At 42.0% G+C, this 14,524-nt stretch overlaps 1 protein-coding gene across 2 annotated transcripts in view; it reads right to left on the bottom strand.

Moving 5' to 3' along the window:
• The window catches only part of RASA3 (RAS p21 protein activator 3), a 215,786-nt gene that overhangs the window by 69,775 nt on the left and 131,487 nt on the right, over positions 1-14,524 (bottom strand). For both annotated transcript variants that reach the window (XM_058278341.1, XM_058278340.1), the window contains exon 4: positions 7,240-7,334. In XM_058278341.1, the coding sequence (XP_058134324.1) occupies positions 7,240-7,334 (95 nt within the window). The remainder of the gene's footprint in view (positions 1-7,239; positions 7,335-14,524) is intronic.

Below are 14,524 nucleotides of genomic sequence, written 5' to 3'. Positions count from 1 at the left end.
GGGGCCTATTTCCTCACCCATAAGATACAGAGAGCGACAGAGAACTTACCAACAGCAGCATGCCACCCCACTGCTGTTGGAGTGACCAAGAGGCAGTACTGCCCAAGGGTCAAACACAGGGACTTCAGAACCAGCCTGGATGGATTCCTGGCTCTGCCGTGGACTAACTGTGTGACCTTCAGAAAGCCCCCGAGATGATGCCTACTGTGACGAGAAATCTCTGAGTTACTATATGTAAGTGCCCTGAGCAATGCTCGGAGCATAACTAGTATGACCCAACTGTTTGCCAAGTAAGGTACTTGGCAGGGAACCTCGCCCAGGCAAGTGCTCAGTATCGAGGCTCCTGTCATCCGTAAGAGTGGCCTGACTGTACAGCAGTCTACTTCTCAGCTCTCTTCCCACAAATGCCTTGAGCAATCCGAATCTGAAAGCATCCATTCATCTGACAAGTGTTCATCAACCACCCACTGTTTCCCAGGCACTACAATAAATACCAGTTATTAGGCACAGAACAGACATGGCCTTTGCCTTCATATAACTTATATTCAAGTGGAATCTCCAATATGTAGCATTTACCCATGTAATTTTTTCTGAGTACACTATTTTACCAGCAAATCCTTGGGAGCCCAATAACTGATGATGGGTAAACAGGGAGGTAGGCTTCAATGACACGTTGAATCTGTGACTTGAGAAGCAAAATGACACAAGAAGTCATGTCTAATCATGATGATAATGATGCCAACAAAGTCAAGTTTTTTTTCTTTTTTTCAGTAGCTCTTTTTTTTTTTTTGAGCACTGGTCACGGGTTTAGAGCTTTACAAATGATTATGTGTAATTCTCACTGTGACTATGAAGTAGATGCTACTATCCTTTAGTTGAAGAGGACATGGAGGCTTATAGCAATTAACTTGCCCTTTAAAATCAAATATAGGGAAAATCATGATAATACAATAAGAATTTGGTATCATTAGAATAGTGCAATTTAACAAATGATTTTCCTGACAGTTTGACATTATTCACCTGCATTCCTTTTTTTTTTTTGAGGTACCAGGACCGAAGATTGAACCTGGGACCTCATATGTGGGAGACTGGTGCTCAAACACTGAGCCACATCAGCTCCCTTGAGTTGTTGTTTCTTTTGCTTGTTTGTTTTTGTTTTGTTTTTAGGAAGTGGGCACTCAACTGCTTGAGCCACATCCACTCCCATTCACCTGCATTTTTAAATGCGCTGGAGTACCAACTCTCATTGGCATTAGTTTAGAAATTTGCAATCACTGTTTAGATGACCAAATCACGAATTTATTTTTATTGTGCTTCAAGAAAAGGTAAAGAATGCATCTGTGGTGAGGTCAGTAACAACCCCCAGTGTTACAGTTGCTAACAAATTGGCAAACCTTGTCAAATGGCACAGTGTTAGCTTTCCTGTTTCCTGTTTTTCCCAAGAAGACAGACTAGTACCTCAATGTAATTGGATCCTGGTGATTGTTAATATTTTCCTCCCTTAGAGTAAATACTTTGCTACTAAGATGTCATATATTGTAGGATAACTTCTGTTGTTTCTATTTTCTGGTACTTTGGGAGGTGGATGGTCTGAGATAAAACAAAAACAAACACACTATACCATTACAGAAATAACTCTTTTCCTCCAGAAAGTGAATTCTAAATAAATCTGTAGTACAGAAAATCACACCCTTTCTTTATGTCAGTTCACACTGGACAACACTTATGTCACATCTGGCTCGTTCTGATACCCACAATTTGCAAGGGTGAGTGGTTCTGGTGAGGCCATGTGCTTGATGGTAAATGATGCTGAAGACCCACCTCCCTGCACAAACAACCCAAGCCAGCAACCTGAAAGCCCGGGGCGGCCCGCATCAAAGGGTTCCACACCCATTTGTTTCCTGGGTAGAGAGGAAGTGCTCATTTTCTAAAGCATAGCCTCTTTGACAGCTGGCTTTTAAAAACCCTCTTGCTCAAAGAGTATCGGACACAGATATACCTGTCTGTGCTTAACTTTCTCGGCTAACCTCCATGCTTCGAAGAAACTGAGAAGCCTGGACTTGTTTTGATCTCTTGTTCCAGGCAGTCATAGACGTTATCGGTCCCACTGAGGGCAGAAAGATATGGTTCCACCTCAGCCCAGCCCCTGAGACCCAGGCGGGGGCAGGTCAAGCCACCCATGGATGGTTGAGCGTCACTGTACCCAGCAACCCTTTTTTGCCTGGGCTAGAGCTATTCAGATTCAGGCACGTGTCCTTGCATTTATTTTAGTTGATGGGAAGACAAAGCATTAGAACAGAGAGCGAGAGAAGGAAAGGTGATTCAATCGTTTTTTCAGTTCTTACTTACGGTGCATAGTGAGATTGAGAAGTTTTAAAAGGCAACTGGTGGTTCTTATACATTTTTCTCAGGGGACCTTGTTTTCCCCACGTGGAGAGGGATGTGGTGTCACGAGAAAAGGCTGACCACGGGAGGGCGGGGAGCACCTGGCTCCCCGAGAAAGACCCCGCGCCATGCCCACACCTCATAGCCCCAGGGACGACCGCCCCAGCCCATCTCACAGATCGGCTATAAGAATCGAGGGCAGGTGGTGATTTAGCTGCAATAACACACCATGCCACTGTCCTTATTTTGAGAGGGAACTGTAAGGCACAGAGAGTCAAGACAGAGACAAATCTGGAATCCATGTGGCTTGATTTAGTTTTCTGACTTTTCTGCCCCGTTGTAAGCAGATAGGAATATCACGAATAGAGATGACAAAAGTAGAAGAGAAACTTAAAAAAGAAGAAGGGGGAGGAGGATGAGGAGAAGAAAGAAAACGCATAAATTAAAGGAAAAGGGGAAAAAAGAAAGTTTAACTCAGTCATGAAGCCCTGTCTTGTACTCCTATCCCCCTCCCACCAGTTCTTTTAAGAAATCAGAAAGATTTAAAAGTTAGATCCTTGAGATATGGACAGCTGCTGGCACTGTTTGTTTTGGGGGAAATCCTTCGAATAGAATTGTCTGATACACAAAAGAAGAAATTCCCAAGTGTCCCGAAGAGAAGCTGAGGTTCTTCCTCCAATCACTTGTCTGATCTTTCAAGGTTGGGACCTGATTGCTACAAGGTGTAATACACAATGATTATTTCTTGGATGGTGGACACCCAGGTGTGCTTGCTTTGTGAAAATTCACTAAACTGTATGTTTATGATTTGTGCTCTTTTCCAAGTATATTTTAAACATTAATTACAAGTTATGAAAACAAAACCAAACAAAGCACAAAAACAGAACTCAAACAATCCTCGGAGGGGATGGGAAAGTCAATGGACCGTCCGCCTGGTCACGAGGGGCCCAGAACCATGCCCAGCATATAAGAGGTGCTCAACAAACCCTTCAGAATGAATGAATGAATGTCTCCCTCTTCCCATTCAATACAAAGAATCTGCAGTTCTCCTTTTCTTCCTAGGAGTGTAAAGTTTTGGCAATTGTTATCGCCTATGTAGCAACAGGTCAAAATTTCAACTATTTCACCACCCATGCAAAGCTGCCTGTCCCTAGCTGGCTTCCAATCATTTTATCCTCACATTACCTACCTTGCTTCAAGGAAGGAAGAGATATGACTACTTTTTAAAAACACAGTGATTTACCAAAGACCTTCAAAAAGTATCAGTTCCAGAAGGAAGCGAGAAATGTTTAAAATGGTCTCTTCCCCCCATTTCTGTGACTCAGCGATCTCTCACACTGGCCCCATTTTTATGGCACTTTTTTTCCCTGACACATGCCTGTTAACTGTGAATTACCTCGCAGATGGGTTTGAGAAACCATATGCTGTCCTCTGCCCTTCTAAAAAATTGTAAATGTGACATTTCAAAACGAAATGATAGCTGCAGAGAAAAGGTTGTAACTGTGATTTGAAAGGTCAGTTTGAAGCTAGGGGAGGGCGCTAGTCCCTCTTTGTAAATGGTCACTTTATGAAAGGGCAACTTTAAGAACTAAATAATCCAAGTGAAGAGCTTTGGCCTGTGCCTAGGACTTAGGTGATCAGCGCACAAGAGCTCCATCCTCTTTCTCTTTATGGTACTAACTTACACTTGCCTCTCAGCATTTACACATTCCTAAGAAGCTGGCACAGGTGGAGTCAGCACCTCCATTTGACAGATAATAAGAATCAGGCTGACAGCAGATAAAGGGACTTGTCCACCAACACATGAGCTACCGTATGGCTTTAATTACTAAACATTCCAGTGACACAGTCATAAAATTAAAGCACAGCACTCATGTTTATAAGCTTCGTGGTGATGCAACAGTTCCCAAATCTTGGTGGTGGTGGTTACACAAATTTAAACATCTGACCAAACTGTAAAGAACACACACACACAAATGTGTGCACGGAGAAATGGTGACATATGACTAAAGTCTGTGGATTATACAAATATCGGTGTCCCGATTGTGATGTGGTTCTACAGTTATATCAGATATTACATTAGGGGAAACCTGGTGAAGGCCAACATGGGACCTTTAGGCCTTTAAGTGTAATTAGGAGAAGACACAAGTTTGCTAATCATTTCATTGGGTACTATTTTTTTTTTTAGTTTTTCTATGAATCTATAACTATTTCAAAATAAAAGGTGAAGTTAAAAAAAAAAGAAAAAAGAAAAGCTACATTGGTTAATAAAAACAAACTTAAATCTGGAAATAAAAATTGAGTGCAAAGAAAATGGTAAAGACCACATTTCTGCAGAATGCTTATCAAAGCTATTTTGATTATGATACCATCAGACTTTATTATTTTCAGAACAAAAGTGGTAAGGGAAATCACCAAAATGAAAAACAGGGCCAAGTGACATTCTAAAGAGTCAAAACTGTTATGTCATTATAGCACATCACCTCTGAAATCCTATCTTTTGAAATGTGAGATTTCTACATTGCTAGGAGCACAGGTGGAATGGTCCTTATTTTATTGTTAGAACTGTATTCTTCCACTTTGAATTCGGTCATTAGTTCTGCCAACAACGATAATGTAGTTTAATTTCCACAAGACTATGTGGACTCTCATTAAGCAGAGCTGATTCTGCTGTCACCTCCCTGGAAGAGGCAAGATGGGCATCCACTCAGCCCCCATCTTGGCTGAACTCCTGACTTTTTGTAGAGGACCTCGACCATCCCTCTGGCTGGGCTCCCCTTCCTGGCCACAGGGATGCCACCCCTGAGCTCAGCACAGACCGTCCTCTTGAGCCCACTGCACTGCACCCCTCAGTGAAAGCTGCCTGCGGAGATGAGCGCTAGCAGAGGACACACGGGCCATCTGATCCTCTCTCTAACACTGCCCTTGACCCTTGACCTCTGGGAATAGTGTACCTGGCCATGTACTTGGCCATCTGGATTTGAGTGCCTCCCCATCAGACCCATGGAACTGCCTCTGGTGAAGTCTCATGCCATCTGTCTGTGCTGAGGCGGCAAGACAAGGCCCGGGCAAAGCCCCAACAAGGTATCCAGTTCCGGGATTTCGACCATGACATCATTCACTAACTATAAAAACAGCAATTATTACAACCACCCTGTGATGTGTTAGGCACTGCCGAGCTGCATATAAGTTATCTCAATCACTCTTTATGACAGCCCCATTTTACAGATGAGGAAACTGAGGCTCAGAAGAGGCAAGTGTCCCAGTGTCATTTCACTAGTAAATGAAGGAATTGAGATTTGAGCCAGATCTGCTTGTGCCAAAGGCCATGCTCTTACCATCATGTTCGGCTATCACAGCCTTGGGGTCTATATAAGGACCCACAGCTGATAATGTTTCTGCATCTTCTTATCAGGACCTCTGTCCTTTTGGGTCACGGTGAGTGTTTTTTATAGTTTTGTAGTTAAGTACAAATCACATGCGCACACACACACACAAATGGCCTGGGTTAAGGTATAGTCTTTACTGGAGAAACGGGGAAGCCAGTGTTAACAAGACAAGACAAGACACAGACCCTCTCTCCTGCCACTCAGCCTGGGTTTATGTTCCAGAGCAGTAACCACCACCATCACACTGCTCTCCCTCTTATGGGCAAGGCTGAGACCGACCTACCCAAATGCCAGGCACTACGGATTTGTGGGCCTACTGCTACAGGAGGGCTCTGGGAATGTCAGCTGCCCAGTGCTGGAGACCTTAGGGCTTGTGAATTTGCAGCCTCCCCAGCTAGGAGGAGAAATCACCAGTCCTGTGGGAATCTTCCACTGTTTTGAATGCCAGGGATCCTAGAACCAAATACACAGTCTGGCTTCTAGCAAATATGCAGAATGTGGCAGTCTGAGGTTGTGTGCTAATATTACTCCATGGCTTTGTTGTTGTTTTTTTCGTACCCATATTTTCTCTTTACCCTCAACTACATGTTATTTTCCTTTCTTATTTTATGTATTTTTAAAGGTGCTTCAATCATGCATGACAAAGTGTGGCATAAACATAATTATTGAGCCTATATCTAGTCTTTAAGTATAAACAGGAGATTACACATATTTGCTAATTATTACTCCTCACTAAAGCCGAAAACTGAATGTGGCAATTTGATATTATTTATGAATTCCAAAAAAAAGATATAGACTATATTTGTAAACTCATTTGTTCCTCTGGGCTATCCTTTGATTGTATTAGATTCAGCTGAGATGTCTGATTAAATTATGTTAAGATTAGGGCTTTGTTTCAACCACATTATTACAGTGCAATGCAGCATTGAGTCCCCGCCCCTTTGGTGAGCTGATAAAATAGAGACACAAGGAAGATACCCAGAAAATCCTGCAGCCCTGGGAAGAGAGAGGCAACTCTGATAGTTTACAGCAGACCTTGTGAAGAGAACAGAGCAGCTGAGCCCAGAAAGAAATGAGCCCCAGAGGGAGAGAGATGAGCCTTATGCCAGCCTAAAGCTGAAATAGGAAAAGCTGGGACCACAGAGCCTTAAGAAGAAAGAGAAAGGCTGAACCCTTGCAGACATGGCCCGCCATCTTGCTTGTTGAAGCAAGACTTTGGGTTTGGCAACAGACTTTACGGTACCTTGAGCTGGACTCTTTAGGGCCTTATAACTGTAAGCTTCTACCCCAAATAAATACCCTTCATAAAAGCCAACAGATTTCTGGTACTTTTCATCAGCACTCCTTTGGCTGACTAATACACCAAATATATTTCTTTAACCATTCCCAAAGATCCCCAGTAGGTTCCAATGGCTTTGCTTTCCATGGAATTCTGGACAACTGATGGCTTGCTGAAGGGTCTCACCTGTACTTCTGAGTCAGCATCGACATGTTGCAGCTGGAACCAGGTGTCTCTGTTATGGTACTTCTGCAAGTCTTCTTTCTGGATGGCCACTTTCCCTAAAATACACAATACAAAGGACAAACACTTCACAAGAGGAAATGAATCTACCAGACTCGACAGGTTTTATCGCTGCAAATGATTTCAAACAGATATATTAGGTCAGTTGATAACCCTATGTTTTCTTCCTTCCAGTAAAATTAATATACACAACATTACCTTTTAAAGGCACAAATGGCTAAGCATATCCCATCCATCACTTTAATCAGTGGACAGTTGGCCTGTTTGTCCTCAGGACAGGAAGCAGAGCATCTGTGGGCTGGGAACGGACAGACCATGCCTCTCCTAACAAGTGGGAAGCACTCTGCTCACATATGACCAAACACATTTCTACTATTGAAGGTAGAAGGATAATGCCACCTTTTCCAAGGAACTCCCACAGGATTTAGAGTGGCAGGCTGCTCTGCTCCCAGAGACTTCCCATGAAACCTGGAGGGTGCCCTGGTCACTTGTTTCTAACTGCAAGATTTAAGGAAAGAAGCAGATAGCCTGCTTGTGTGGTTGGCATAACCGTGTTCTGATAACATGATCTAGTCTTTTTTTTTTTTTTAATTTCTCTTCCCCCTCAGTTGTCTGCTCTCTATGTCCATTTGCTGTGTGTTCTTCTGTGACTGCTTCTATTCTTATCAGTGGCATTGGGAATCTGTGTTTCTTTTTGTTGCCTCGTCTTGCTGCATCAACTCTCTGTGTGTGCGGCACCATTCCTGGGCAGGCTGCACTTTCTTTCACGCTGGGCGGCTCTCCTTACGGTGCGCACTCCTTGCACGTGGGGCTTCCCTACCCGGGGGAACCCCTGAGTGGCATGGCACTCCTTGCACACACCAGCACTGCACATGAGCCAGCTCCACACGGGTCAAGGAGGCCCAGGGTTTGAACCTTGGGACCTCCCATGTGGTAGGCGGACACACTATCCATTGGGCCACGTCCATTTCCCATCCAGTCTTGAGATGGATCAATTTCTGCTCTGGTCTCCAGACACAGTAAAATGGTCAGCCAGGCCAGCAGCCATTCTGAGTTACAAGGTGCACCGTGAAATTATAGGTGCATGGATGGGAAGTTTTTAAAGGAAAAAACACAAACAAAAATCTGTACTAAGTATCAAAAGAATGAAAGCATTCAGGAAATTGTGACAATTTACTGCCACTGCCACTTTCCTTTCCAACCTCCATCTCTATCTGCCAATTGTGTCATTAACTAGGTAATTGCTAGGCAGTGTGTTTACACCATTTTCATATTCTCACTGGGAAGGTAATTGTGCCTCACATTTCTTCACTTTATAAAGAAGCCTTGGAAAAGGCCCTGGAATAATTTCCTTTGCCAGAAAGTAATAGCTGCACTACCCAAAACTCTTCAGTTCAAGGCCAGTTATTTCCACATTGCAATATTTTGTCTCCCTGCAAAGAGGATACAGTACATGCAGCACACAAAGGGTTAATGCAACTAACTATGTTGACCTAATTGCATTAGCCAACCAGTCCTTTGCTCTCACCACACACAACCATCTGGAGCAAAACCCCACATAGTTACAGTTTATTGCATAATACATTAAAGCCATCAAAAGCAATCAAAACTTGCAGGTGGGAAGGCAAGAAAGGAGGATGGCAGAAAGCAAAAGAGAGGCAGATGCCGGGGCCATGTACAGAGGTGTACAGATTGGAAAACAAACTATGCTTTGAGTTGCCAAACCCCATAGAAATTCGGAGAGTCCTGTTACACGGGGCATATGATTGTCTCCCGACTAGCATAACATTACCTCCGCCAGGAGTCTGTCTCGTAACTCATTCCTTTGCCCATGGGCTGCCTCAAGCCGCAGCGCTGCGGCCGCAGGTCCCCTCCCTTTCCCCTGGCACCACAGCACGTCCTAGGCTACACATTCCATTTGATTTTTCTACTATTTGGTTCCATAACCTTTGATCATTTTGCAGCCACCCCTCACCACCATGTGAATGATACACCAGAGACGAGATTCCCATCCTCCCTTCTCTTGTCTCTGCCAGCTGTTGCCTGGCTCTTGTAAAACTCAGTCCGTTTTCCACCCCAATGGGAATATGGTTTTTGAGTCTCCCAGAAATAAAGCCACACAAAACAAAACATTTCTTAAAATTGAATTGGGCAATATATTCCTGTGAAAAAGCATAAAGAAATCTTTAGACTCTGTGATTAACTCTGTTGTAGAAAGTAAGATTGCCTTTGAAGCTTGAAATTCTAATTGTTTAATTGCATTGTTATTGCTTCTTCACAATTTTTTGAGCTGAAACCTGAATTGGAAGGAACCACATGTTAAATGTTTATGTGGAGCCTCTAATTTATATATCAGTACTAGTCATAACTTATAGTTTTACAAGTATTTCATTTAATTTTTAATTAGATAATACAGAAACATAGTGCAAAATTGAAAACCTTGAAAATGCAGCTAAAAATAAGCTTCTTTCTTCTCTTTCTCCTAATCACCTAGCTCCCCTCTCAGAGATAACCTGTCATCAGTTTCTAGTAAGGTTTTCTAGAGGCTAACTAACCACACTCAAGGATATATGAAGGTGTATTTTTAAACACTTATAATGGAGTTTCTAACTGCTGTTATGAGAGAATACCTGATTGACAAACCATAATATCAATTTCAGTTTTCTTTGCTGTAGCATAATCCATAGAGTTCTTATGACTTCAAGTTCCAAAATGATTGCACTCTCTCTGCATGGCATCAAGAAGGTTACCAAAACCCTGGGGCCTCACCTTCTCATGTGGACAAAGGTGGTGATACCTAGCCTTTTCACCATCCCAAACTCCATTTATTATTGTCTTCTGATGGGACCTATTCCCATCAGGGTCCATCCAGGAAAAAAGCATGCCAGGTAGGTCAATAGATGACATATATTATAGGGGGGCCAGTTACAGAAGTGTTAGAAGAGCTAAAGGAGGAACCAGGGAAAAGCTAGAGGAGGAACCAGGGAAAAGTGAGACAAACCAGAGATGAAAAACTGCAGGAGGAACTACTCACATCATCCTTAATGATGAAAGACTGAATGCTTTACCCCTAAGATCGAAAATATGGCAAAGATGTTTGCTGTATCACCCCTGTTCAACCCTGTATCTTAGTCAAAAAAGAACAGGTATATGGATTGGAGAGAAAGAAAGCCTTTATTCACAGAATCTACAAACACACACACACACACACACAAAGCTAGTAGAACTAATAATTGAGTTTAGTAAGATTGCAGGATATAAAGTCAAGAGATAAAAATCAACTATCTCTATATACAAGCAATGACAATGAAAATTGAAATGAAAAAATATCCAGTACCATTTTCTTTTTTTTTAAGATTTATTTTATTTATTTCATTTCTCCCCACCCCCTTGTTGTTGTTTGCACTTGCTGTGTCTTTCATCTTCCTTGTTTCTTTAGGAGGCACCAGGAGCCAAACCCAGGACCTCAGATGTGGGAGGGAAATGCCTAATCACTTGAGCTACCTCCACTCTCATCTTTGTTGTGTTCTCATTATGTTTTTCCTCCCTGCATCTCTTGTTGCCTCATCTTGTGTCAACTTGCTGCGCCTGTGGTACCATTTTCAAAATGATGCTTTCTAAGATATCTTTGGAATACTTTCTACGATATCTTTGCCTATCCCATAAAAACATGAAATATATGGGAATAAATCTAGTAAAATATATACAAGACACTGATGAGAGAAATTAAAAAAGACCATGGAGAGATATACCATACTTGTGGATCAGAAGATTTGATTTTGTTAAGATGCTAATCCTCCCCAAATTAATCTATAGATTCAAAGATATCCTAACCAAAATTACTTGGGCTTTTTGGTGGAAATTGAGAAGATGATTCAAAAAAGTTTTATGTCAGAGGGAAGGACTTAAATAACCAAAACAGGTCTGGGTTAGAACAAAGTTGGAGGTCTCATACTACTTGATTTAAGATGGAACAGAGGTGGCTTAATTGATTAGGCATCTCATTCCCACATTGAGGTCCAGGGTTTGGTTCCCAGTACCTCCTAAAGAAACAAAGAAAATGAACAGAAACAGCAAGGGCAAACAACGAGGGAGAAGGGAGAGGTAAATAAAATAAAATAAATCTTTATTAAAAAAACTCTTACTATGAAGGTACAGTAATCAAGACAGTATTGGGATAAGGACAAACATATGGATCAATGAAACAGATAAGGGAACCCAGAAATAGACCCATATACAGGTCCATCAATTTTCAAACAGGTGCCAAAGTAAGTCAATGGAGAAAGGATAATCTTTTTAACAAATGGTGCTGGAACAATTGGACATCTGCAAGGGAAAAAAAAGGTACCGCAACCCTTATACCTTGTGCCAAATACAAAACTTAACTTGAAATAGATCATAGATCTAAATGTAAGAGCTAAAACCACAAATTTGCCAGGAGAAAACATAGCAGAAAAATCTTCACAACCTTGGGATAGGCAAAGATTTCTTAGGTTGGACAACAAAAGCATGAATCATAAAACAAGTGATAAATTGGACTTCATAACAAGCAAAACCTCTGCTCTTTAAGACACTAGTAGGAAAACGACAAGACAAGCTACAAACTGGGAGAAGATATTTGCAAAACTCATATCTGATAAAGGACTTGAACTCAGAATATAAAAGAACTCTTAAAAGTCAATAATGAAAAAAACAAACAAGCCAATAAACAGGGCAAGAGATTGAACAATATACTGAAAAAGAGATATAGACAGCAAATAAGCACATGAAAAAATGTTCAACACCATTTGTCATCATGGAACTGCAATATAAACCACAATGAAATAGACAAAATAATACACATCTATTAGAACAGCCAAAATTAACTGAAACATAAAAATTGGCAATACTAAGTGCTGGTGATGATGTGGAATAACTGGAACTCTCATTCATTGCTGGGAGGAATTCAAAATGGTACATTCACTCTGGAAAATAGCTTAGCAGTTTCTAATAAATTTAAACATACTCCTATTAAATATACTCCTTCCCCTACCCTATGACCCAGCACCACTCCCAGATATTTACCCAAGAAAAATGAAAATACCTGGGCACATGTAGACCACTTATAGCAGTTTTTTCTATAAGTGATGAAGACTGGAAACAACCCAAATATCTATAATTTGTGAATGGGCAAACCACAGTACATCCACACAATGGAATGTTATTCTGCAATAAAAACAACCAACTACTGATAACATGAACAAAATGGCAACATCTCAAAAACATTATGATAAGTAAAAAAGGCACACACTAAAGACAACATACATATGGCTTTATTTATAAGACATTCTAGAAAAGGCAAAACTATAGGAACAGACACCAGGCCAGTGGTTGTCAGAGACACAGAGTAGAGAGAGGGAATCCCCTCCAAAGTGGTACAAGGAAACTTTTGGGGGTTACAGAAGTGTATCTTCATTGTGGTAATGTTTACATGACTCTATATATTGGTTGAAACTCAAATTCTATACCTTAAAAAGATGAACTTTACTGTATATAAATTATACCTTAATAAACCTGGTTTATTATTATTTTTTAATAAATAAAAGGCCTCTCTTCACCCCAAGTCCCCTTTCCTCCAAAAAAGCAATTACAGAAAGCCTCTACCAGCCCTAGAGCTGGGGAGAAAATGGGAGGAGGGGGTGTTACTAAGTCAGGGCTTCCCGAAGATGGAGACTCAGAAGATGGAGACTCAGAAGAAGGGCCTCCAAGCAGGTGGACCAGTGACAAGGCTGACGGAGACCACCACTGCGAGGGACAGGGAAGGGAGAACCATCCAGGCTTCTCTTCTCCTCCAATCACCAACCTCCTCCCATTGGCTGAACCTAACCGGAAACCAGGGGGGGAGGGAGCAGGATATGACGTATGCTCTGTGAGAAACAAGAGAATGGCGGCGAGGGGCAGGGGGCGATATCTGAAAGCTAAATGAACAGGGTAGGGACCATTTAATAGCATTCTACTTTCCAATAGTATTTATTGAACAAATATTCATCTCCACCCTTTCTGTTCATCAAAGATATAAATGCTAATCAGGGCTGCGGTTCAGATGACCACTCTTGAGTTGGTGCAACTCTAGCCAAGGGGAAGAAACTTGGTCTCTGTCTAGGCAGCCTTGCTACAGATAAAGAAACATTTCTGCTGGGCTTTGGTGGACACTGAAGACAGTCCCTCGGACCACCACTACCTTGACATCTCACGTGTCCAAGGCCGTTAACCTTTGATTGACTAACGGTTCTCTCTAAATCTGTGGCTGCCAACAAAAGGACAATGGAAAGACAGATGCTCACTTTACATGCAACAGACTCTTGTGCTGGACGTTTCCCATTTGCCCCTCCAAATCCATCCTGCTCTCCTGTCCCCTGCTCTCTGCCCTGGAAGCTGACCCTACTGGATTGCCTGCACGGCTCCCTTGCCCTCTCGCTTGGGGCTGGGTTCATTGAAGGGAGGCACTAATGATCCAGAGGGTGGGAGGATAGTGAGAGCAGGGTATCTATTGTTACTGCAGTCCCACCCAAGACTACACTCCTGCCAGCTCCTGCTAGTTTTTCTGGGTTTCTCCAAGTACTCCCATCTCTCCTCCCGGTGGTAAGAAGCCGTCGTGCTGCTAGTCCTGAGGTGCTGTACCACTCCCTTTTGGCCTCCTGTAGCTCTGCACACACCCTTGACAAGGGTCCTTGAATTGAACCCACCTTGGCCGCCCTGTTTGAATGTGCCAGCTGGTTCCTGCTGGTGCACCTCTCATTCCTTGGTTGAATTTGTAATGGAGGGCATGGGTGTGCTATGGCATCAAAGAAAACCTGAAGATAAGTGGCATCTTAGGGTATCAGATGCCATTAAGATCAGATATGGATGAAACCGTGAGAAAAAAGGCTTAAAAAGTAATACAGCAAAGAAGCCAGTAACACAGTTCTTGTTTCGTGACACAAATTTAGACCCTACTACTTGGTTTCTCATTCTTGTTAACAACATAATTACTAGTCAAAACTTAAAGTTATTATCCAAAGCCCAGCCAGCCACTTATTTCCATAGCTGTAAAATGATTTGAAAATATCTAAATCAAATTACACACTGACACACCATAATTTCAAAGACATCAGAAACTGCTAAACCATGATTTTTCTGGTTATCTTTAAAAATAGTAGATACCAGAATGATTAATAAACACCTTATTTGTGTTTATTAACACAGAACT

The sequence above is a fragment of the Dasypus novemcinctus genome, chromosome 17, assembly GCF_030445035.2.
Source record: "Dasypus novemcinctus isolate mDasNov1 chromosome 17, mDasNov1.1.hap2, whole genome shotgun sequence".
In the NCBI taxonomy this organism is placed as follows: domain Eukaryota; kingdom Metazoa; phylum Chordata; class Mammalia; order Cingulata; family Dasypodidae; genus Dasypus; species Dasypus novemcinctus.
The sequence above is the reverse complement of the archived record's forward strand: the minus strand, read 5'-3'. Positions and strand labels throughout refer to the sequence as shown.